Source organism: Dasypus novemcinctus, chromosome 30 (assembly GCF_030445035.2).
Source record: "Dasypus novemcinctus isolate mDasNov1 chromosome 30, mDasNov1.1.hap2, whole genome shotgun sequence".
Taxonomy (NCBI): Eukaryota; Metazoa; Chordata; class Mammalia; order Cingulata; family Dasypodidae; genus Dasypus; species Dasypus novemcinctus.
Window position 1 is genome coordinate 25,566,165 of NC_080702.1, and position 20,228 is coordinate 25,586,392.

General features: G+C 39.6%; 1 protein-coding gene across 1 annotated transcript in view; it reads right to left on the bottom strand.

The window, feature by feature from the left end:
- Positions 1–20,228, bottom strand: part of ZNF177 (zinc finger protein 177) — a 40,826-nt gene that overhangs the window by 4,295 nt on the left and 16,303 nt on the right. Inside the window, exons 2-5 of the mRNA XM_023585672.3 lie at positions 1,932–2,017; positions 1,226–1,352; positions 724–813; positions 197–279 (exon numbers count right to left, since the gene is read on the bottom strand). Of these exons, the coding sequence (XP_023441440.2) occupies positions 197–279; positions 724–813; positions 1,226–1,259 (207 nt within the window). The 5' untranslated portion in view covers positions 1,260–1,352; positions 1,932–2,017. The remainder of the gene's footprint in view (positions 1–196; positions 280–723; positions 814–1,225; positions 1,353–1,931; positions 2,018–20,228) is intronic.

Sequence of the window (20,228 nt, forward strand, 5' to 3'; positions counted from 1 at the left end):
TCTTTCTGAGTGAAGTGTTGAGCTAGGTTTAGAGATTTCTCCAGTTTTATGAAATTCATAAACTCCCCTGAAACACTCTAGTGAATGAAAGCCACTTGCCTCAACTATCTTCCCTGTTCATGTGTTGCATTTTTACACTCACAGAATTCCCAAAATTTTCTCACTATAAAGAAACTTCATTCTGAACAAATCTTACCATTTTTATGCCATTGGATGTTTTTCCCCCAGGAGCATTCTGCATAGGAATTACAACTTTTGATATAAGTTCAGTTTCCCATTCTGAAATTGAACAGGGAAAGTTTTTGTAATTATTGGAAGAAAAAGGAGGGATGAAAGAGAAAAGGAGGCAGTTCCCTCTGGATATGTTTTCAAAATCTAATATTAAACAAAGGAAGAAAATCTGAAAGAGAAGAGGCAACTAGTGACCAAAGAAATATTTTTAGGAGTTTGGATGAGGGAAGAGATGTCAATGATAGGAGAAGGTATTGTCCAGAAAACAAAATAAGGAGAACTGAACAAAGAACATTCATGGAAATGTTAAATTTAAAGAGGAATTAAAAGTTTTCTGAGACCAAAGGAAATGATGACTGAATGGCTTTATGGTGAAAGAGGATGATGGAAAACTCACATAATGGCCTCAGCCTTCTTTTCCTGCACTAATTGATTTTTCCCTCACCAACCTGGACTGCTGCACTCAATGACTCCTCTCTATCTGGGGCTCACCTGTACAGGTACCTTGGAGAATTCTCTCCTCAGTCTTCAGCTCTTTCTGCTCCAAAGTTTTGATCAGACCATGTTTCCAGAGTTGACACCCTGCTTGTGGGGAAAGAGACATGCTGTGAAAGACTGTATAGGAGACAAAAAAACTTTCCAGCAAACCAATTACAATTCTTTAGTTTGAAATGGTTCTGTAGATAGGCAAGTACAACTTTAAGAGCAGCAAAGCAATCAGAGCAAAGAATCCAGAAGAGATCCAAAAGCAAATACCTACAACTCAATGCTGCATATGGAACTGACTCTTGAAACCCATTCCAAGATCAAATTCATGCTGAAAAATGCCAGAGCTTTCAACAACAGAGAAAATAAAACCAGTGCAATGGCTAGATTTTGATTTTCATAGGAAGAAAAAAGACTCACCCACAAACTGAGGGACCAACAACCATTTGTGTTTACTATTGTACATTTACTGCATGAACAATAAATGAAGGAATGAGGACAGATTTACCCACTGAGGCTAGGTTCCAAAAGTTCTCCAGCATCACATCTCTGTACAGGTTTTTCTGAGCAGGGTCCAGCAATGCCTACTCTTCCTGGGAGAAGTCCACTGCTACTTCCTCAAAGGTCACTGAGTCCTGGAACATCACATACATTCTGGATCAAACAATGACCATCTCCATCAATGTACCAGGAGGGTCAGACTGGATAAGGGAACCCAAGATGCAGGAAGTTGAGAAATGCTTCTGAGGCCTCTGATTATTTGCCCCAAAGTTCAGTCCTCAGAAATCTCCACTTTCACTTCCACTCCCTGGACCACTTTAGGCATATGACTTTAAGTTTCATTAACACATTATTGACCTGATCTTTTCATAACTAGGTAGGGAAGACTCTTATTCAAGACCCACTATAGATAGGGCATATTGCAGCAATGAGAGAAATACTTGGAAAGCAAAATTTTCCTAGTGAAAAACTTTCCTTCACCACACTCAGCAAAATATGGAGCTCATCAACCTGGAATAAGTGCTGGAAAAAAATTAGCAAATGTGCGTATAGAGGCCTTTCCTAGGCATCCCTCTCCCATCCTAAGAAGCTCAGAGAACTGGTGAAGCCTGAGGCCAGCCCTGGTCAGGCTATGAAACTCTACGTCTAGGGTAAGAGATGGATCTTTTGAGAACAGCAATGTTCTTTTGGAAAGAGAATAATTTCTGGAATACCTGTGAACAAGTTGCCAGCAAAACTGCAGCCATTCTTTCTCCAGTGTTTTTCTCTCGTGGCCAGGCAGAGTCCTGAGCAGGCAAAGCTAGAGACAGAAGGAGCCATGAGAGTATAGGCCTATCGGATATTAAACACTCATAGGCCTGGAATTTCCCTCATACTAGTTTAAGAGTAACAACACCCACACATGAGGTCACTGTTAAGATTTTAAGTCTTCCTATCCAAGAACACAGAATATCCTTGAATGAGAACTACAGTGTGCACTTGTTTTTGCTTCTAAACATTCTCCTAGCCTAGGCCACTGAAAATGCCTAGAAACAATGACAATCCAGGATCAATGAGCCCCTCTAGTGCCAAATTTTGTTTCTAAGTGTCACTGTCCATAAAAGAAATCAGGACTCCCAGAAGAGATAGCTGAGCCTAGTATAGAACAAGAAATGTTCAAGATGAACATTGGATCATCTTACACCAAAAAGTAAAGAACTGACCAAAGACTAATGAGGTAGTGTAAAAATAAAAAGACACAGAAGAAAACTTAAAAGGCCTCCAATTTTCGGGACTTGGAGTTGTCCTGAACGATATTGCAGGGACAGATGCAGGACATTATAATATATCCCGCCATAACCCACTGAATGGACTAGGAGAGAGTGTAAACTACAATATAAACTATAATCCATGCTGTGTAGCAAAGCACCAAAATGTACTTAACAAATTCAAAGAATGTACCACACTAATGAAAGAACTTGTCAATGTGGGAGGATCAGGGGTGTGGGGAGTGGGTTATATGGGAAACTCATATATTTTTTGTATTTTTTAAAATTTATTGAAGTATATCACTCATACATAAACATACATAAAGAATAAGTGTATAGTAATAGTTGTGAACTTACAAAACAAACATATATAGCATCATACAGGACTCTCATAACTCACCCTAACACCAATACCTTACATTGCTGTTAAACATTTTTAACTAATGATTAAAGAGCATTGTCAAAATATTAGTACTAACCAAAGTATTTCCACCAACCCACCCTATTACTATCTGCATATCATTTATATATGAACATACATAAACAATAAGTGAATAGTAAAAGCTGTAGACTTACAAAGCAAACATGCATAACATCATACAGGGGTCCCATACAACAACACTCCACAAACACCTTGCACTGTTGTGACACATTTGTTACCGATTATGAAAGAATATTTTTGAAATCTTTCTACTACTCATAGTCCTTATCGTACATTTGGTGTATTTTCCCCCAACCCACTTTATTACTTTTTAAATATATTTTTTATGACAGAAGTTGTAAATTTATGAAACAATCATGCACATGTGCACAATTTCCAAACAACACCCCTCTACCAACACACCACACTGTGGTGGAACATTTGTTACAGGTAAGATAATATCATCTGATTGTTACCACATCCATAGTGTACATTTAGCACACATTCTCCATACTGCCCAAGATCAACAAAGTACATCTTTGGCATAGATGCAAGCATATTACATTATTACTGGCAACCACAGTCCATATGTCATCCAGTTATATTTTTCCCATGCTTCTCCACATTCCCACCACCCTGCAGTAGTGATGTACATTTACTCTAGCTCACAAAGGACATTCTTGCATCTGTACCACCAACCACAATTCTCATCCATCTCTTGGCTTACTATGCTATTCAGTTCCCAGATTATTCTCTAGCATTCTGTCAATTGGCACATACATACCTAGACTACCATTTTCAGCCACATACCCATTCATAAACTAGCTGTTAATCACATGTGTTACCATCCACTCTCTACATTTCCACACTTTTACAGTAAAGCTAATTAAAACTTCTACATACATTAAATATCAGTAGTCCATCTCAGTCCTCCTCATCTCCTTTAAGAATCTGCCAGCTACCACCAGGTCTTAAAGATATTTTCCTACAATTTCTTCTAGAAGCTTTATGATTCTTGCTTTTATTTTTAGGTTTTTGATCCATTTTTAGTTAATTTTTGGATAAGGCAAGAGATAGGAGTCCTCTTTATTTCTTTTGACTATGGATATCCAGTTCTTTCAGCATCATTTCTTGAATGGACTGTTCTGCCAGATTTGTGTGAGTTTGACAGGCTAATCAAAAAATCACTCGACCATACATGTGAGGGTCTATTTCTGAACCATAAATTTGTTTCCATTGCTCTATGTGTCTGTCTTTATGCCAGTTCCATGCAGTGTTTATCATTATGGCTAGGCAATATAATTTAAAGTCTGGAGATGAGACTTTGCTTTCCCTTTTTAAGATGTTTCTGGCTATTCAGGACCCCTTAACCTTTCAAACAAATTTGATAATCATGGGTTCAATTTTTTTTTTAATGCTGGTGGAATTTTTATTGGGATTGCATTTAATCAGTATATCAATTTGAGTAGAACTGACATCTTAATGATATTTAGTCTTCCAATCCATGAGCATAGGATGTTCTTCCAGTTACTTAGAACTTCCAATTTCTTTTAACATTGATTTGCAGTTTTCTGTATACAAGCACTTTACATCATTGGTTAAGTTTATTCCTCTGAGTTTTATCAGTTATATTTTATTTTCCCCACTCTTTTGACACATTTACTTACTTCCATTGAAATACTCTTCATTTCTAGACTCTCTTCCAGGTCTTTATCTCCTGTCTTTTTTTTTTTTTTCAGGCTCTAGCACACCTTTTAGTATTTCCTGAAAATCTGGTCTTGGTTAGAAATTCTCTCAGTTTCTGTTTATCTGTGAATAGTCTAAACTTGCCCTCATTTTTGAAAGACAATCTTGCTGGATATAAGATTCTTGGCTGGAAGTTTTTCTTTTGTAGTATCTTAAATATATCAGACCACTGTCTTCTTGCCTCCACAGTTTCTGGTGAGAAATCAGCACTTAATCTTATTGGGTATCCCTTATATGTTATACACTGCTTTTCTCTTGCTGTTCTCAGAACTCTCTTTATCTCTGACATTTGACATTCTGATTAGTATGAGTCTCAGAGTTGGTCTATTTGGGTTTTCTTGGATGGCAGTATATTGTGCTTTGTGGACATGGATATCTATGTTCTTCAATAGAGTTGGGAAATTTTCAACCATTATTCCTTCAAATATTCCTTCTGTCCCTTTTCCCTTCTCTTCTCCTTCTGGGACACCCATGACACATATGTTTGCATATCTTTTGCTGTCATTTATTTCCCTGAGACCTTGTTCAATTTTTCCATTCTTTTCTTTATCTGTTCTTTTGTATGTTTATTTTCAGAGGCCATTGCTTCAAGCTCACCAATCCTTTCTTTGGTCTTCTCAAATTTGCTATATGATTCCAATTTTTTAAAATTTCATTTATTGTGCCTTTCATTCCCGTAAGATCTATTTTCCTGTGTATGCTTTTAATTTCTTTGTGCTCACCCAATGTCTTCTTTTTTCTTTATTTTCTTTTAAATGTTACATTAAAAAAATATGAGGGTCCCATATGCCCCCCATCCCACCCACCCTGCCCCTCCCACATCAACCTCTTCCATCACTGTGGCACATCAATTGCACCTGGCGAATACATTCTGGAGCACTGCTGCACCACATGGAAAGTAGCCCACATTGTGGTCTACACTCTCCCCCAGTCCACCCAGAGGGTCATGACAGGACACACAATGTCCAGCATCCATACCTCCAGCACCACCTAGGAAAACTGCAAGTCCCGAAAATGCCCCCATAACATATCTTTCTGTCTCCCTACCATCATCAGCCACTGTGCCCACCCTCTCCACATCACTACTACAATTTCTTCCCTTACTAATCACAATAGTTCCCCAGCAGAACACCAGTAAGTCCACTCTAATCAATACTCTATTCCTCCATACTGTGGACCCTGGGATGATTATGTCCAGTCCCCCTCTTCATCAGGAGGGGGCTTAGATTCCACATGGATGATGGATGCAATTCTCCTGCTTACAGCTGTAGGTACTCTTGGCTCCCTGGTGTGGTGGTTGACCCTCTTCACCTCCCTGTCAGCTGGCCAGGGTAAGTCCAAGAAACCAGAGGGTAGGAGCTGCAAGTCTGCTGAGGCTCAGAGCCTGGCTATCTGCGGCGGCTTGCTCGGTCGGTAGAGGTGGGGTCTGGCTGCAGACGAGGGGTCGGTCCAGCTTTGGACGAGGGGTCGGTCCCGCTTGGGACGAGGGGCCGGTCCGGCAGCAGACGAGGGGTCGGTCTCACAGGGGTTGCGCGGTTCGGCTGACGGGGTCGCCCAGCAAAGCCGGCGACGAAGGGGTCACCTGGAGAAGCAGGCGACGAACTGGGGACAAGGGAGGCCAGGCCCTTGTCGGGGGCTCTCAGGACTGGAGGGCGCACGGCAGAAGAACTACCGCGGAGACAAGGTAAACACGCAAGTCCACTTTATTGAGGGAGAGGCAACAGTTTTATAGGGGCTGGGGAAGGCTGATTGGTCGAAGCCATGCCCTGCTGTGATTGGTTGCCGGCAAAAGGTCAGTGGGCGGTACTGGATGGGGGAGGGGTGGTGATTAGGGATTGGCTGTCGCTGTTGCTGGGGGAAGGGGCAGGATTTAGGGATTGGTGGCTGCTATTGCTGGGGTGGAGGGCAGATTTGAGTTTCCCGCCCACGCCTGGCTGTTGCTGCTGTTGGGGGAAGGGAAAAGGGCAGACTGGATTTTTCCGCCCATGCCTGGCTGTTGCTGCTGTCGGGGGGGGGGGGGGGGGGGAGGGAAAAGGGCAGACTGGATTTCTCCGCCCACGCCTGGCTGTTGCTGCTGTCGGGGGAGGGGAAAAGGGCAGACTGGAATTTTCCGCCCTGCGCCTGCGCAGGGAGAAGGAAGAAGAAGGGTGCCGCCCCACAAGGCATCGGGTGGCGCCATCCGGGAGGAGGGGCGGCCGCAGAAGCGTGGCTGCCGAGAAGGGGAGACCCGAGGGCACTCTGCGCCCATGCCGAGCTCCCTTTAGGGGTGGCGGTGAGTCCGACCAGCCACCCTATTATGGGGGCAGCGGCTTGGCCTGCCACGGCTGCTCCCCCGCCAGGCCAGCAAACCACACTTCAGCTTGAGGGGTGACCGCAGCTGTCACACTGACAGTTCAGAGATTCAGGTCTCCTGAGTATACAACAACCCCAGCACCAACCACAGGCCCGGTAAAAGTAACAGAAGAGGCATTGTAGAAAGGTGATATCTGAGTCCAACTCCATCACATTCAGGAACACAAACTCCAAAGTAGGGCCACTGACATGGCACTGAACTCCAGAGCCATCTGCCATGACCATAGAACCTGTGGGTCTCTGTACCCCTCAGGAGAACCAGGACCTGGGTTTCCATCTACCTTGGCTGTCTCCATACCCTGCTGAGGTGTGCATAAGCATCACCCCTCTGATGACCTCCTGACTCTTCTTTGGAGACTCATAGCCATATAAACTCACTTGTCCTTTCCATTTCCCCCTTTTATCCAAAGTCATAAAGCAGTTTTTAACACCTGAAATTACATGTAGGCTGAGATATTCTGCCGGTCTGAGTTGACCTCTTTAATCAAGGTCTTTTTCTAGTTACATCATCAGCTTGGTAGTAATCCCTCAGTGCCAGGGAGGTTCACCCCTGGGAGTCATGTCCCATGCTGGGGGGAAGGCAATGCATCTACATGCTGAGCTTGGCTTAGAGAGTGGCCACATTTGAGCAACATGGAAGCTCTCAGGAGTTAACTCTTAGGCACCCCACAGCTCTAGGCCTAGTTCATATTTCAGGCACACAGGCTCATAAGCATAGTCATCAGTATCAAGGGCTCATTGTTGGACCACCCTTCTTTATTGGTCTTTGCCATTGCACTTGGGGGATTGTTGCTGTTCCATTGGGGAATGTGATAGAGCTTCCCTGGCCAGGAACTCAGCAGTCTCTCAGCTGTCATTTCCAACTGAAATTACTATGAAAATATCCAGACATTTCTATGTACCCTGTATACATGCCCTGGAGAACTCCCTCCCAACCATGTGCCCTCCACCAATAATACCCCACACAAGTGTTCCACCCCCACCATAGTTGAACCTCTCTGTAGCCCAAAACTTCTTCAACAAGGAAGCCCAATATATTGCCAGGTTCTATTAATAGTAAAATGGAATATAGTGATGGGCTTAAAGGTTAAAGAATACATAGTAATTTAGAAAAATTAAATCAAGGAAAAATAAATTGGGGTATCAAAAAAATGAAAAAGCTTTGTTTTTGACATTTTGCCTTTCATCACTGCTATAGGTGTTGCCCTGGATGTATAGCAAGGCAATTTCTTCCATTTATTCCTCAGTGTCTACCTTTTTTTAATTATTAAGTTTGTCTTCACATAAGTTTTAGATCACAGTAATTCACATGTCTTAATATCCTTAATCTCTTTAGCCATTTCATTGAATTTATTAAGATTTGTTTGAACATCTATGATTAGTTTTCTCAACTCCTTTATGTCCTCTGAAGGCTCATCCTGTTCCTTTAACTGGGCCATATTTTCCTGTTTCTTGGTATGGATTGTAACTTTTTGTTGGTATCTTGGCATCTGGCTTACTAGAGTATTTTTTCTGGGTGCAGTTCCTTGCTTTATTTAGGGCTTCCTGCCCTTTCTTCCTTGCCAGTTGTGTTGTAGGAGCCAAGGATATAGTTGGTGCTATAAGTTGTGGAGACTCAAGTTGCCCTCATGGCCCCAGGGACTGATGAAGCTTCTCCCAACTTTCTCCTTTGCCAGTGGTAGGACAGAGTCACAGCAGTGTGGAATAATCCAAGTCATGCAGGCCTAGACTGTAGTTGCCCAGAGAGACTGATGAGGCTTCATAGCCCTTTCTCCCCTTCCTGGGGCAGGAATGGAGCTGCAAGTGTGGGCAGCATTCTATGCAATGTAGGTCCAAGATGACCACAGTTGCCCTGGTAGACTTTTGATTATTCATTCTGTGCCAGCCAAAGGTACCTAAAGGTACCTGGATAGGCTGATGCAGGGTCCACCAGCCTCCTCCGGACCAGAGGTGGGGCAGATGCCTAGGCTAGGGCAGTAGGAAGATCTGGGTGAAAGAAATCCGTTCCTACTGTCACTGTGATTTTCAGTCCTGGCTCACTCTCAGGCTGGGAATAGAGTCAAAATGGTGACTTCTGGCCTCTTTCTGACTTGGACTGATTTACACCCCAGCTGTTCCAAGGGTTATAACTTAGCCAGCAAAGTCTACTAATCAGGAGCCAAAATCAGTGGCCAACCATCTCCTCCTCCTCTGTTTTTGGGAAATGGAGCTTCCAATTCCAGCCACAGAATAGCTCCTGGGGTGGCCTGTGCTACCAAAGTAGGCCAATCACTGGCCTCTGTGGCTTGGCCAGTAATTTCCTACAGGCTGGTGCAGATCCCAGATTACTTCCTGCTGGAGCTGGGGTTGGGGCTCAGGCTAAACCTGCAATCTGATCTGGATGGAAAGAAGCTAGTCCCTACCAGCACTGTGATTTTCAGTCTGCCCTGCTTCCCCTCGTCCCATGTGCAGAGTTAAGATGGTGGCTACAGGCCTCTTTCTGACTTGGATCAGCTCAAACTTTTAACTGTTCTCAGGATTATACTTTAGCCCACTGAATTTACTCATTAGTAGCTGAAGTTGGTGGTGAACCGTCTCTTCCTCCCCTGTTTCTGGGAAGTGGAGCTTTCAATTCCAGCCACGGAACAGTTCTCAAAGCAGCTTGTGCCTGCAGTGGAGGATGGACACCAGCCTCTGCACCATGGAGTGCTCTACTTACTAATTTCTGCAGATGTGCAGTCTCCTCCCACTCATTCAAGGATGTTGCAGGATGCACTTCTGGTCTCCCGGAGCCCCTAAACAGGTGCTTCAGCTAGCTCCAGATAGCTCTAAGTGCCTACTAACTGCCCTGTAGCTGGAGCTGACTCTAGGACCTCCTTACTCTACCACCATTTTGCTGTTTCTTTTATATTTTTTAATGTAATATTTTGTACAATCTATGTATCTTTTTTAAAAGATAAAAAGAAAAAAGAAATAAACATAAAAAAAGGGCTTCCAAAGGTTTAGGATGGAAAATTTTATGAAGAATAATGACTATAGACAATTGAAATAATGTAAAATATACAATAAAATCATGAGTTCATAATGGAACTATAAAATCCCTCAATGGCTACCATTGGAAGTTGCCAGGATATCAACTTACTCTGAAAATTCATAAAAGGAAAGAGTCAAGCATGTATCTCCCCTTTCCTGAAGAACTGGTATTTTATAATTACCAAATAGTTGCCACTAAGGAAAATTCTTTATAGAAGAATCATATGAGGTTATAAATGAAAGAAATGTTAAAATCAGAAAGTGACCACTCTGCAACCACTAATTAATTTAGACAATGAAAAGTATTGGCTAATAAAACATTAGATGAAGAATTGATGGGAATTATAGTTTTGAACTTCTAAAATTCTGAAAAAAACTTCTAACTCAAAGTTGTAAGAATAGTATGAAGAACTCCCATATACTCTTCAAATAGATTCTTCAACAATTGTGAATGTTGTCATATTTGCTTTCTCTGTGTATGTGTGTGGCTGTGTATACATACAGATAGTTATTCCTGCTGAACCACTGGGGAGGAAGTTGCAGATGTCATGAATGTTTACTCTATATATTTGCAGGTCACTGGAATTTGAACATTCTCTCTCATAGCCCAAGTATAAGATTGAAAGCAAAACTTAATGCTTATTTAATATTATTAACTAATAATTATATTAATTTAATTATATTATTAATTTAATGCCCTTTATAACAATATTTTTTTAAATTTCCCATCCAGAGGAGTGAAAGCATCACATGGCGGTATAAGACATCGCCTGGAAAAGACTCCCCTCAGAATCAACTAATAAAAAGACTTGTTTATTACTCTGGAGGGTGATAAAGAATGGAGGATTCCACAAATGCTGAATAGAAGTAAAAGATTAATAATCTCTAAGATAAGGTAGATTTTCTTCCAGAAAATGCCAGTCCAGACTACTCCCCCTCAGTCACATGTAGCTTGGGAATCAAGTAGAGACAGCATGGCCCAGGTCCCTCCTGCTGTACATGTAGACCACAGAGTGACTCGCAGCAGTGAGTCAGGACCCCACAAGTATCCAGATACAGGAACCTCAAGCCTGCAGGTTCCAGGGCAGTGAACAAACAGATGAACAGTGCCACATATAAAACAGCCCTCAGGGAGGGGGAAAAAAACTAGACCACAGCAGAACTCTATGTAAGAGGTGTGCTCACACAATCAAGTCTCTGCTGGACCACCTAAATGCAAATCAGACCCTTCTGGATTGATCCACCTTCCTGGATTGTCATCTGGATACCTGGGGTGGGATTACCTAATGGAGAAAAACCTGAGGCAGAAAATACTCAGAAAAATGGAGGAAGACTGGGCTGTTGTAAGAAAGGATGGGTCCCAGAATTGAAAGATATAAGGAAAGAAGACACTAAGTGTGGGAGAGAATTTAAACAAATTATGGAGCTGGGGAGAAAATTCTGGACAAAAACAGAACAGATCTAGATTATCTGAAAAGGAACAGAGGAAGGGTACCCTTCTCCTAGAGGTGAAACAACTGCACAAAGTGTACTTTTAAATATTGTACTGCACGTCCAGGGCAAGAAACAGAAGAAGAAGAGCTAGGAAAATATAAAAGTTAAATATGGTATATTTTACAGGCCCAGAATAAGTTGGACCAAGCTTCAAATAAAACAAAGCAAATCAACAATAAGGCCCTATATAAGAGGGAGAAACTATCAGAGTAAACATATCAAAATAATCGGATACCCAGAAATCAGCAAAAAATTACAAGCCATACTAAGAAACAAGAAGATATGGCTCATTCAAGGGACCAAATTAACATCTCAGAGGAGACAAGGAATTTGGAACTACTAATCGAAGGTCAAACAAATCTCCTAAATCAACTGGAGGCAATGAAGGAAAATATGCATAAAGAGCTAAAAGATATTAAAAGAAGACAATGTGTGAACATAAAAAGAATTTGGGAGTTTAAAAAGAAACATATGTTGAAACATCCTTGGATGCCTGGGATAAAATCCACTTAACCATAATACATAATTCATATAATATGTTGTTGGATTTGATCTGCAAGTATTTTGTTGAGAGTTTTTGCATCTAAGTTCAATAGAATGATTGGTCTGTAATTTTCTTTTTTTTGTACCATCTTTATATGGTATTAGGTATTAGGTAATGTTGGTATTAGGGTGATGTTGGTATCAAAGAATGAATTAAGTAATGTTCCCTCTTTTTGATATTTTGCAAGAATTTGAAGACTGGTATTAGTTCTTCCACAATGATTGGTAGAATTCACGTGTGAAGCCATCTGATCCTCGGTTTTTCTTGATTAGGAGGTTATTTTTCCCAGAAATTATGGGAATAAAAGGCACACTATGAAGATTAAGAATGCATACAAGGCATGCAACAACAGACTTGAATAGGCAGAAGAATCAGTGAGCTAGAAGATAGGACAAACAAAACCATACATTCAGAAGAACAAATAGAGAAAAGAAAAAGGTGAGCAGTGTCTGAAGAATGTGAATGACAGCATAAGGTACACATATATATGTCATGTGAGTCCCAGAAGAGAAAAGGGGCAGAACAAATATTTGAGGAAATGGCACCAAATTTCCCAACTCTTTTGAAAGACATAAATGAACATGTACTAGAAGTATAACATACTTGAAACTGAATAAACCCTAATACAGCCAACTCAAGGCACATACTATTCAGGATGTCAAATACCAACAATAAAGAGAAAATTCTAATTTATAACATACAAGGGGTCCTCAATAATACTAAATTCTGCTTTCTCATCAGAAACCCATGGAGACAAGAAATCCATAGTATGACATATTTAAGGAACTGAGAGAGAAAAATTGCCAACCATAAACTCTATCTGGCAAAACTGTCCTTCAAAAATGATGGAGAGTTTCAAATATTCACAGAAAAATAATCTAAGAGAGTGGAGGAATAGATACCTCTATAATTATAATGGAAGACTTTAATACATCATTATCACCATTAGACAAAACATCTCAACAGAGAATCAATAAAGAAGCAAAGACTTTGAATAATATATTAGAGGATCTGGACCTAATAGACATATACAGAACACTACACCAAAATATATCCAGATATACATTCTTCTCAAGTGCACATGGATCATTCTCCAAGACAGACCACATGCTGGGCAACAGAGAAAGTCTCAATGAATTCAGAAAGATGGAAATCATACAAAATAATTTCTCTGACCAGAGTAGAAAGAGACTGGAAATCTGCAAGGGCCAGAAACCCAGATTAGGCACCAACATATGGAAGTTAAACAACAGACACTTAGACAGTGGGTCAAGGAGGGAATCTTGAAAGAAATCAGTAGCTACCTTGAAACTAATGAAAATGAAAACATAACTTCAAAGTTACGGGATGTAGCAAAAGCAGTACTGAGAGGGAAATTCATAACCATAAATTCATACATCAAAAAAAGAAGAGCTAAAATTGAAGACCTAAGTGCACACCTGGAGGAATTAGTTAAAACCCAAAGGAAGAAGACAGAAAGAAATAACAAAGATCAGAGAAGAATTAAGTGAAATATAAAATAAGAAAGCACTAGAAAAGATAAAACAAAGAGCTGGTTATTTGAGAAGCTCAATAAAATTGAAAAACCCTTAGCTAGACTAACAAAAAAGGAGAGAAGATGCAAAAATAAAATAAAAAATGAGAAAGGATATCACCAATAATAAGACAAACTTATTATAAAGACTATCATAAGAATATACTTTGAAAAACTATATGCCAACAAGAAGGATAATTTAGAGGAAGTGGACAAATTCCTGGATTGACAAAAGAAGAAATGAATGATCTCAACAAAACAATCACAAGTTAAGAGATAGAAACAGTCATTAAAAACCTACCAACTAAGAAGAGCCCTGCGCCAGATGGTTTCACAGGTGAATTCTACTAAACATTCTGGAAAGAAATAACACCAATCTTGCTTAAACTCTTCCAAAAAATTGAAATAGAAGGAACAATGACTAACTCATTCTATAATGCCAACATTAACCTAATACCAAAGCCAAACAAAGACAACATAAGAAAGGAAATTTACAGACCAATCTCTCTAATGAACCTAGACGTGAAAATCCTCAACAAAATACTTGCTAATCATATTCAACAACACATTAAACAAATTATACACCATGATCAAGTGGGTTTCATCCCCGGTATGCAAGGATGGTTCAACATAAGAAAATCAATGTAATACACCACATAAACAGAAAAAAAAATCACATGATCATAACTATAGATGCAGAAAAAGCATTTGACAAAACACAGTACCCTTTCCTGATAAAAAACACTGTAAAAGGTATGTACAGCAGGAAAGTTTCTGAACACAATAAAGGGTATATATGAAAAACCCACAGTTAACATCATTTACAATGTTGAAATCCTAAAACCCTTCCCTCTAAGACCAGGAATGAGACAAGGATACCCACTATCACCCCTCCTAACATTGTATTAGAAGTACTTGCTCAAGCATTGAGGCAAGAAACAGATATAAAAGGCATCCAAATTGGAAAGGAAGAAGTCAAAATTTCACTATTTGCAGATGACATGATTCTATACATAGAAAGCTCTTAGAAATCTACAAGAAAGCTTCTAGAACTTATCAGTGAGTTCAGTAAAGCTGCAGATTATAAGATCAATGCATAAAAATCAGTAGCATTTCTGTACATCAATAATGAGCAATCCTAGAGGTAATTCAAAAAAACAATACCATTTACAATAGTAAATTAAAAAATCAAATACTTAGGAATAAATTTAACTAAAGATGTAAAAGACTTATACACAGAAAACTACATAACACTGTTAAAGGTAGTCAAAGAAGACAAACTAATGGAAGAATATTCTCTGTTAATGGATAGGAAGACTAAATATCATTAAAGTGTCTATCCTACCAAAACTGATCTACAGATTTAATGCAATCACAATAAAAATCAACAGCATTTTTAAATGAACTGGAAAAACTAACTATGAAATTTATTTGGAAGTGAAAGAGACCCTGAGTAGCCAAAGACATCTTGGAAAAGAAAAATGAAATCAGAGGAATCACACTACCTGACTTTAAAACATACTACAAGGCTATAGTGGTCAAAATGCAATGGTATTGGCACAAGGATAAACACACTGATGAATGGAACCAAATTGAGAGTTTGAATACAGATTCTCGCATATACAGTCATGTAGTATTTGCCAAGGCTACAAAGCCCACTCAACTGAGAGAGAATGGCTTCTTCGACATATGGTGCTTGGAGAACTAGATATCCATATGCAAAAGAATAAGAGAGGATTACCATCTCACACCTTATATAAAAATCAACTCAAGATGCATCAAAGATCTAAATATAAGAGCAAAGATCAGAAATACCTTGGAAGACAATGTAGGGAAGCATCTACAGGACCTTGTATTAGGAAAAGCTTTCATGAACTTCACACCCAAAGCACAAGCAGCAAAAGAAAAAGTAGATAAATGCAACCTCCTCAAAGTTAAAGCCTTTTGCACCTCAAAGTTGTTTATGAAGAAAGTGAAAAGTGAGCCTACTCAATGGGAGAATATATTTGGTAACCATATATGTGACAGGAGCCTAATATCCAATATTTATAAAGAAATCCTATATCTTCAAAATAAAAATCAAGCAACCCATTCAAAAAATGGGCAAGAGATTTGAACACTTCTCCAAAGAAGAAATACAAATGGCTACAAAGCACATGAAAAGATACTGAACATCACTACCTATTAGGGAAATGCAAATCAAAACTACAATGAGATACCATCTTACACCCATTAGACTGGTGGCTATTAAAAACACAGAGGACTACAAGTGTTGGAGAGGATGTGGAGAAATGGGCACCCTCATCCACTGCTGGTGGGAATGTACAAGGATCCAGCCATTCTGGACAGTTTGGCTGTTCCTCAAAAAACTAGGTATAGATTTGCCATATGCCCCAGCAATTCACTGCTGGGTATATACCCAGAAGGACTGAGAACAAGGACACAAACAGATATATGCACACCAATATATGCATTGTTATTGCCAAAAGTTGGATTCAACCCAAATGCCCACCAACAGATAAATGGATCAATAAAATGTGGTATATACATAAAATGGAATACTACTCAGCTATAAGAAGAATACAGTACTAACACATGGGATAACATGGATGAATCTTGAGGACCTTATGTTGAGTCAAGCAAGCCAGGCATTGAAGGACAAATACTACATGACCTCTCTGATATGTATTAAGCAAATCAAACTTTCTCAGAGAGCTACAGCCTGGACGAAAAGCTTACAGGAAATAGTGGGGGAGAGGAAGTTTGTGACCTGAAGCCTACATGATCAAAATCTATGACAAAGTGGAGGTAAGTAGTTGTGCAGTGAAGGGATAAGATGGGGGCATAGGGTTACAATTGAGTGTGGCTTTGCAGGCTTGAGTGGGGCTAGTGTTGGAAGGATGGGTCACATGATCCACGGAATTGGGGGGAGGATTTGGGGGAGCAGGTGACTATGGGAGATTGTCAGGTATGTGGTGGAAATTATAATGCTGAGAAAACTCTATAGAAAATACAATAAGGAAAGGTTACTTGTTTAAGGTGTTTGACAGGGGGCATCTGGCACAGGGTACACCTGGGGGAGGCTTCTAGAGAGAGTGTGAGTACTCATCTTGTCATAGTGTGTTATATCAGTGGTGGAGACACATACAATGTATGGGAAAGTGTTGTACCCCCATCCTGGGGAGGCCTGATATTCTCAGAGAAAAGGGTGTCTCTTGAGAGCATGGGTGACTCCCAATGGGGGAGGACAGTCTAGAGTGTCTAGCCCTCAGGATTGTTTTTTTAAAATTTATTTATTTTTCCTTCTTTATTTTCTTTTAAATGTTACATTCAAAAAATATGAGGTCCCCATATACCCCCCAGCCAGTCACCCTACTCCTCCCACATCAACAGCCTCTTCCATCATCGCGGCACATTCACTGCACCTGGTGAATACATTCTGGAGCACTGCTGCACCACATGATCAGTGGTCCACATTGTAGTCCACACTCTCCCCTAGTCCACCCAGTGGGCCACGACAGGACACACAATGTCCAGCATCCGTACCTGCAGCACCACCTAGGAAAACTGCAAATCCTGAAAATGTCCCCACAACATATCTCTTCTTCCATCTCCCTACCATCAGCAGCCACCATGCCCACCCTCTCCACATCACTACTACAATTTCTTCCCTTACTAATCACAATAGTTCCCCAGCAGAACACCAGTAAGTCCACTCTAATCCATACTCTATTCCTCCATCCTGTGGACCCTGGGATGGTTATGTCCAGTCCCCCTCTACATCAAGAGGGGGCTTAGATTCCACATGGATGATGGATGCAATTCTCCTGCTTGCAGCTGTAGGCACTCTTGGCTCCCTGCTGTGGTGGTTAACTTTCTTCACCTCCCTGTTAGCTGGCCAGGGTAAGTTCAATAAACCAGAGGGTAGGAGCTGCAAGTCTGCTGAGGCTCAGGGCCTGGCTGTCACATGGACAGTCCAGAGATTCAGGTCTCCTGAGTATACACCAACCCCAACACCAACCACAGGTCCAGTAAAAGTAACAGAAGATAGCCCTCAGCATTGTTGTAAGTATCTATGAATCTTGTCCTTCAAGCAGTGAAGCTCGGTTTGTCACTGTGGGTCTTGAGGGGTGGGGGAGAGAGGAATAGAATAGATGGAAGAAAGGGGTAACTGGGAGGCAATGGAAGTGTGCCACAAGATCATGCAATGATGGATATAAGCCATGTTAAATTTCACCAAAAATTTTTAAAAGTATATAGTCTAAAATATAAACCATAAATGTAAGCCAAAAAGGAATCATGGTTAGTAGCTATGTTTCAATATCTGTACATCAGCTATAGCAAATACAACATCCACATGTAAAAAGATCATTGCTGGGGAAGGTGGAAAGAGTTTGATGTTTGGTATATGAGAGTCCCCTATACTGTATATGTGACTTTACTGTGATCTAAAACTTTTTAGAAGACACAATTAAAAATAAAAAAAAATAATTAGAATAAGCAAAGACACCATTAGAAACAAGAACATTGATTACCATGGACTGAATTAGAGATAGGGAATAAATGATAATGGTAGCCTAACATTGTGAGTGCAATTAACAGTACTGAATTACATTGTGAATGTGGTTAAGAGGGGAAATTTTAAGTCATATAGATGATCCTAGGATAAAAATTAAAAGAAAAAATTAAAAGATAAAACATGAGAGTGCACAACAAACACACCGTCTTCCCATCCAGTATCATGTACTTAAACTATGTTTCTTTAATGTTCTTTAATCTGGAACAGTCCTTAGCCTTTATATTTAAAAATATGAAAAGTTCAAGCAAAATATTATAAAGACAGTACCTCTGTTTTGGTTTGTATGATGTTTCCTCATGATTATATTCAGGTAATTCATTTTGGACATAAGTATGAAAAATGACTTGTATTCAGTGTACCACATCAGGAGGCACATGATGTCAGTTTGCCTTATTATTGGTGATAACTTTGATCACTTGGTTAATTTAAAAAACTAGAAGCTGTAAGGTTGTTTTGTAATGATAGAGAAGAGTAACTACCATCAATCAAACACAAACAGACCTATTGCAAGACACATACTATTCAGAATGACAAATATCAGAGATAAAGAGAAGATTTTGAAAGCAACAAGAGAAAAGCAAAGCATCACATTAAAGAGAAACTTGATAAGATTAAGTGCTGACTTCTCTTCAGAAACTATGGAGAAGGAAGTAGTATGATGTAGTCAAGGTTTTAGAAGAGAAAAACTGCCAGCCAAGAATTCTGTATCTAGCAAAGCTGTCCCTCCAAAATGAAGGGGAATTCAAAGTATTCACAGACAAACAAAAATTTGACAGAAGATGTTACCAAAAAACAGAATTATAAGAGATACTAAAGGGAGTGTTGCAGCCTGAAAGGGAAAAACAAGTACCAGAGACTTTAGAGAAGAGTGTATTAATAGAATTGAAGAATATTATAAAGAGTAAAAAGATAAACTGCAGCATGAAATGACCACAGAAAGTCAAAGTTTGAAATGAAGTAAGTAATGTATTTACAGTCATGACATTGAAAGTTAATGGCTTGAACTTCCCGATCTAAAAAAACAGACTGAAAGAATGGATTAAAAAATATGAGTCACCTATATGTTATCTACAAGAGACTCACCTCAGACCTGAGGAAACAACCAGGTTAAAGTGAAGCACTGGAAAAATATATTCCATGCAAATAGCATCCACAAAAGAGCTGGAGTAGCAATACTAACACCAGACAAAATAGATTTTAAAGGCAAAAATGTTATAAGGGAGGAAGAAAGTCATTATATATTAATAGAAGGGGAAATTCACCAAGAAGAAATAACTATATTAAGTATTTATACATTAACCTGAGTGTCCCAAGATACATGAGGCACACACTGGCAAAGTGATATCTATAGAGCAATGTACCCCAAAAGAGCAGGATCTACATTCTTTTCAAGTACTCTTGGATCTTTACCCAAGACAGACCATATGTTGGGTCACAAGACAAGTCTCAATAAATATAAAATGATTTAAACATACAAAACACTTTCTCTGATAAGAACAGAATGAAGCTGGAAATCAATCATGGACAGAAAAAGGGAAAATTCATAAACATGGAAATTTAAAAACATTCTTAATCATTGGTTCAAGAAGAAATTGCAAGAGAATTCATCAAATACCTTGAGATGAATGAAAATGAGAACACAACATATCTAAACCTTTGGGACACCACAAAGGAGAGGGAAATATATACCCCTCAATACTTACATTAAAAACAAAGAGCGAAAATTGATAATCAAAGGGCACACCTGGAAGAACTAGAAAAAGAACAGCAAAGTGATCCCAAACCAAGCTGAAGGAAAGAAATAGTAAAGATCAGAGCAGAAATAAATGAAATTAAGAACAAAAAAACAATAGAGAAAATCAACAAAACCAAAAGTTGATTCTTTGAGAAGATCAACAAAATCAACCAACCCTTAGCTAGACAGAAAAAGAGAGAAGACACAAATAAATAAAATCAGAAATGAAAGGGGGAACATTACCACTGAAATAAGAGAGATCATAAGAGGATACTATAAACAAACTTGCCGAAAATGTAGGCAAGATGGACAAATTCCTGGAAACACATGAACCACCTACACTGAC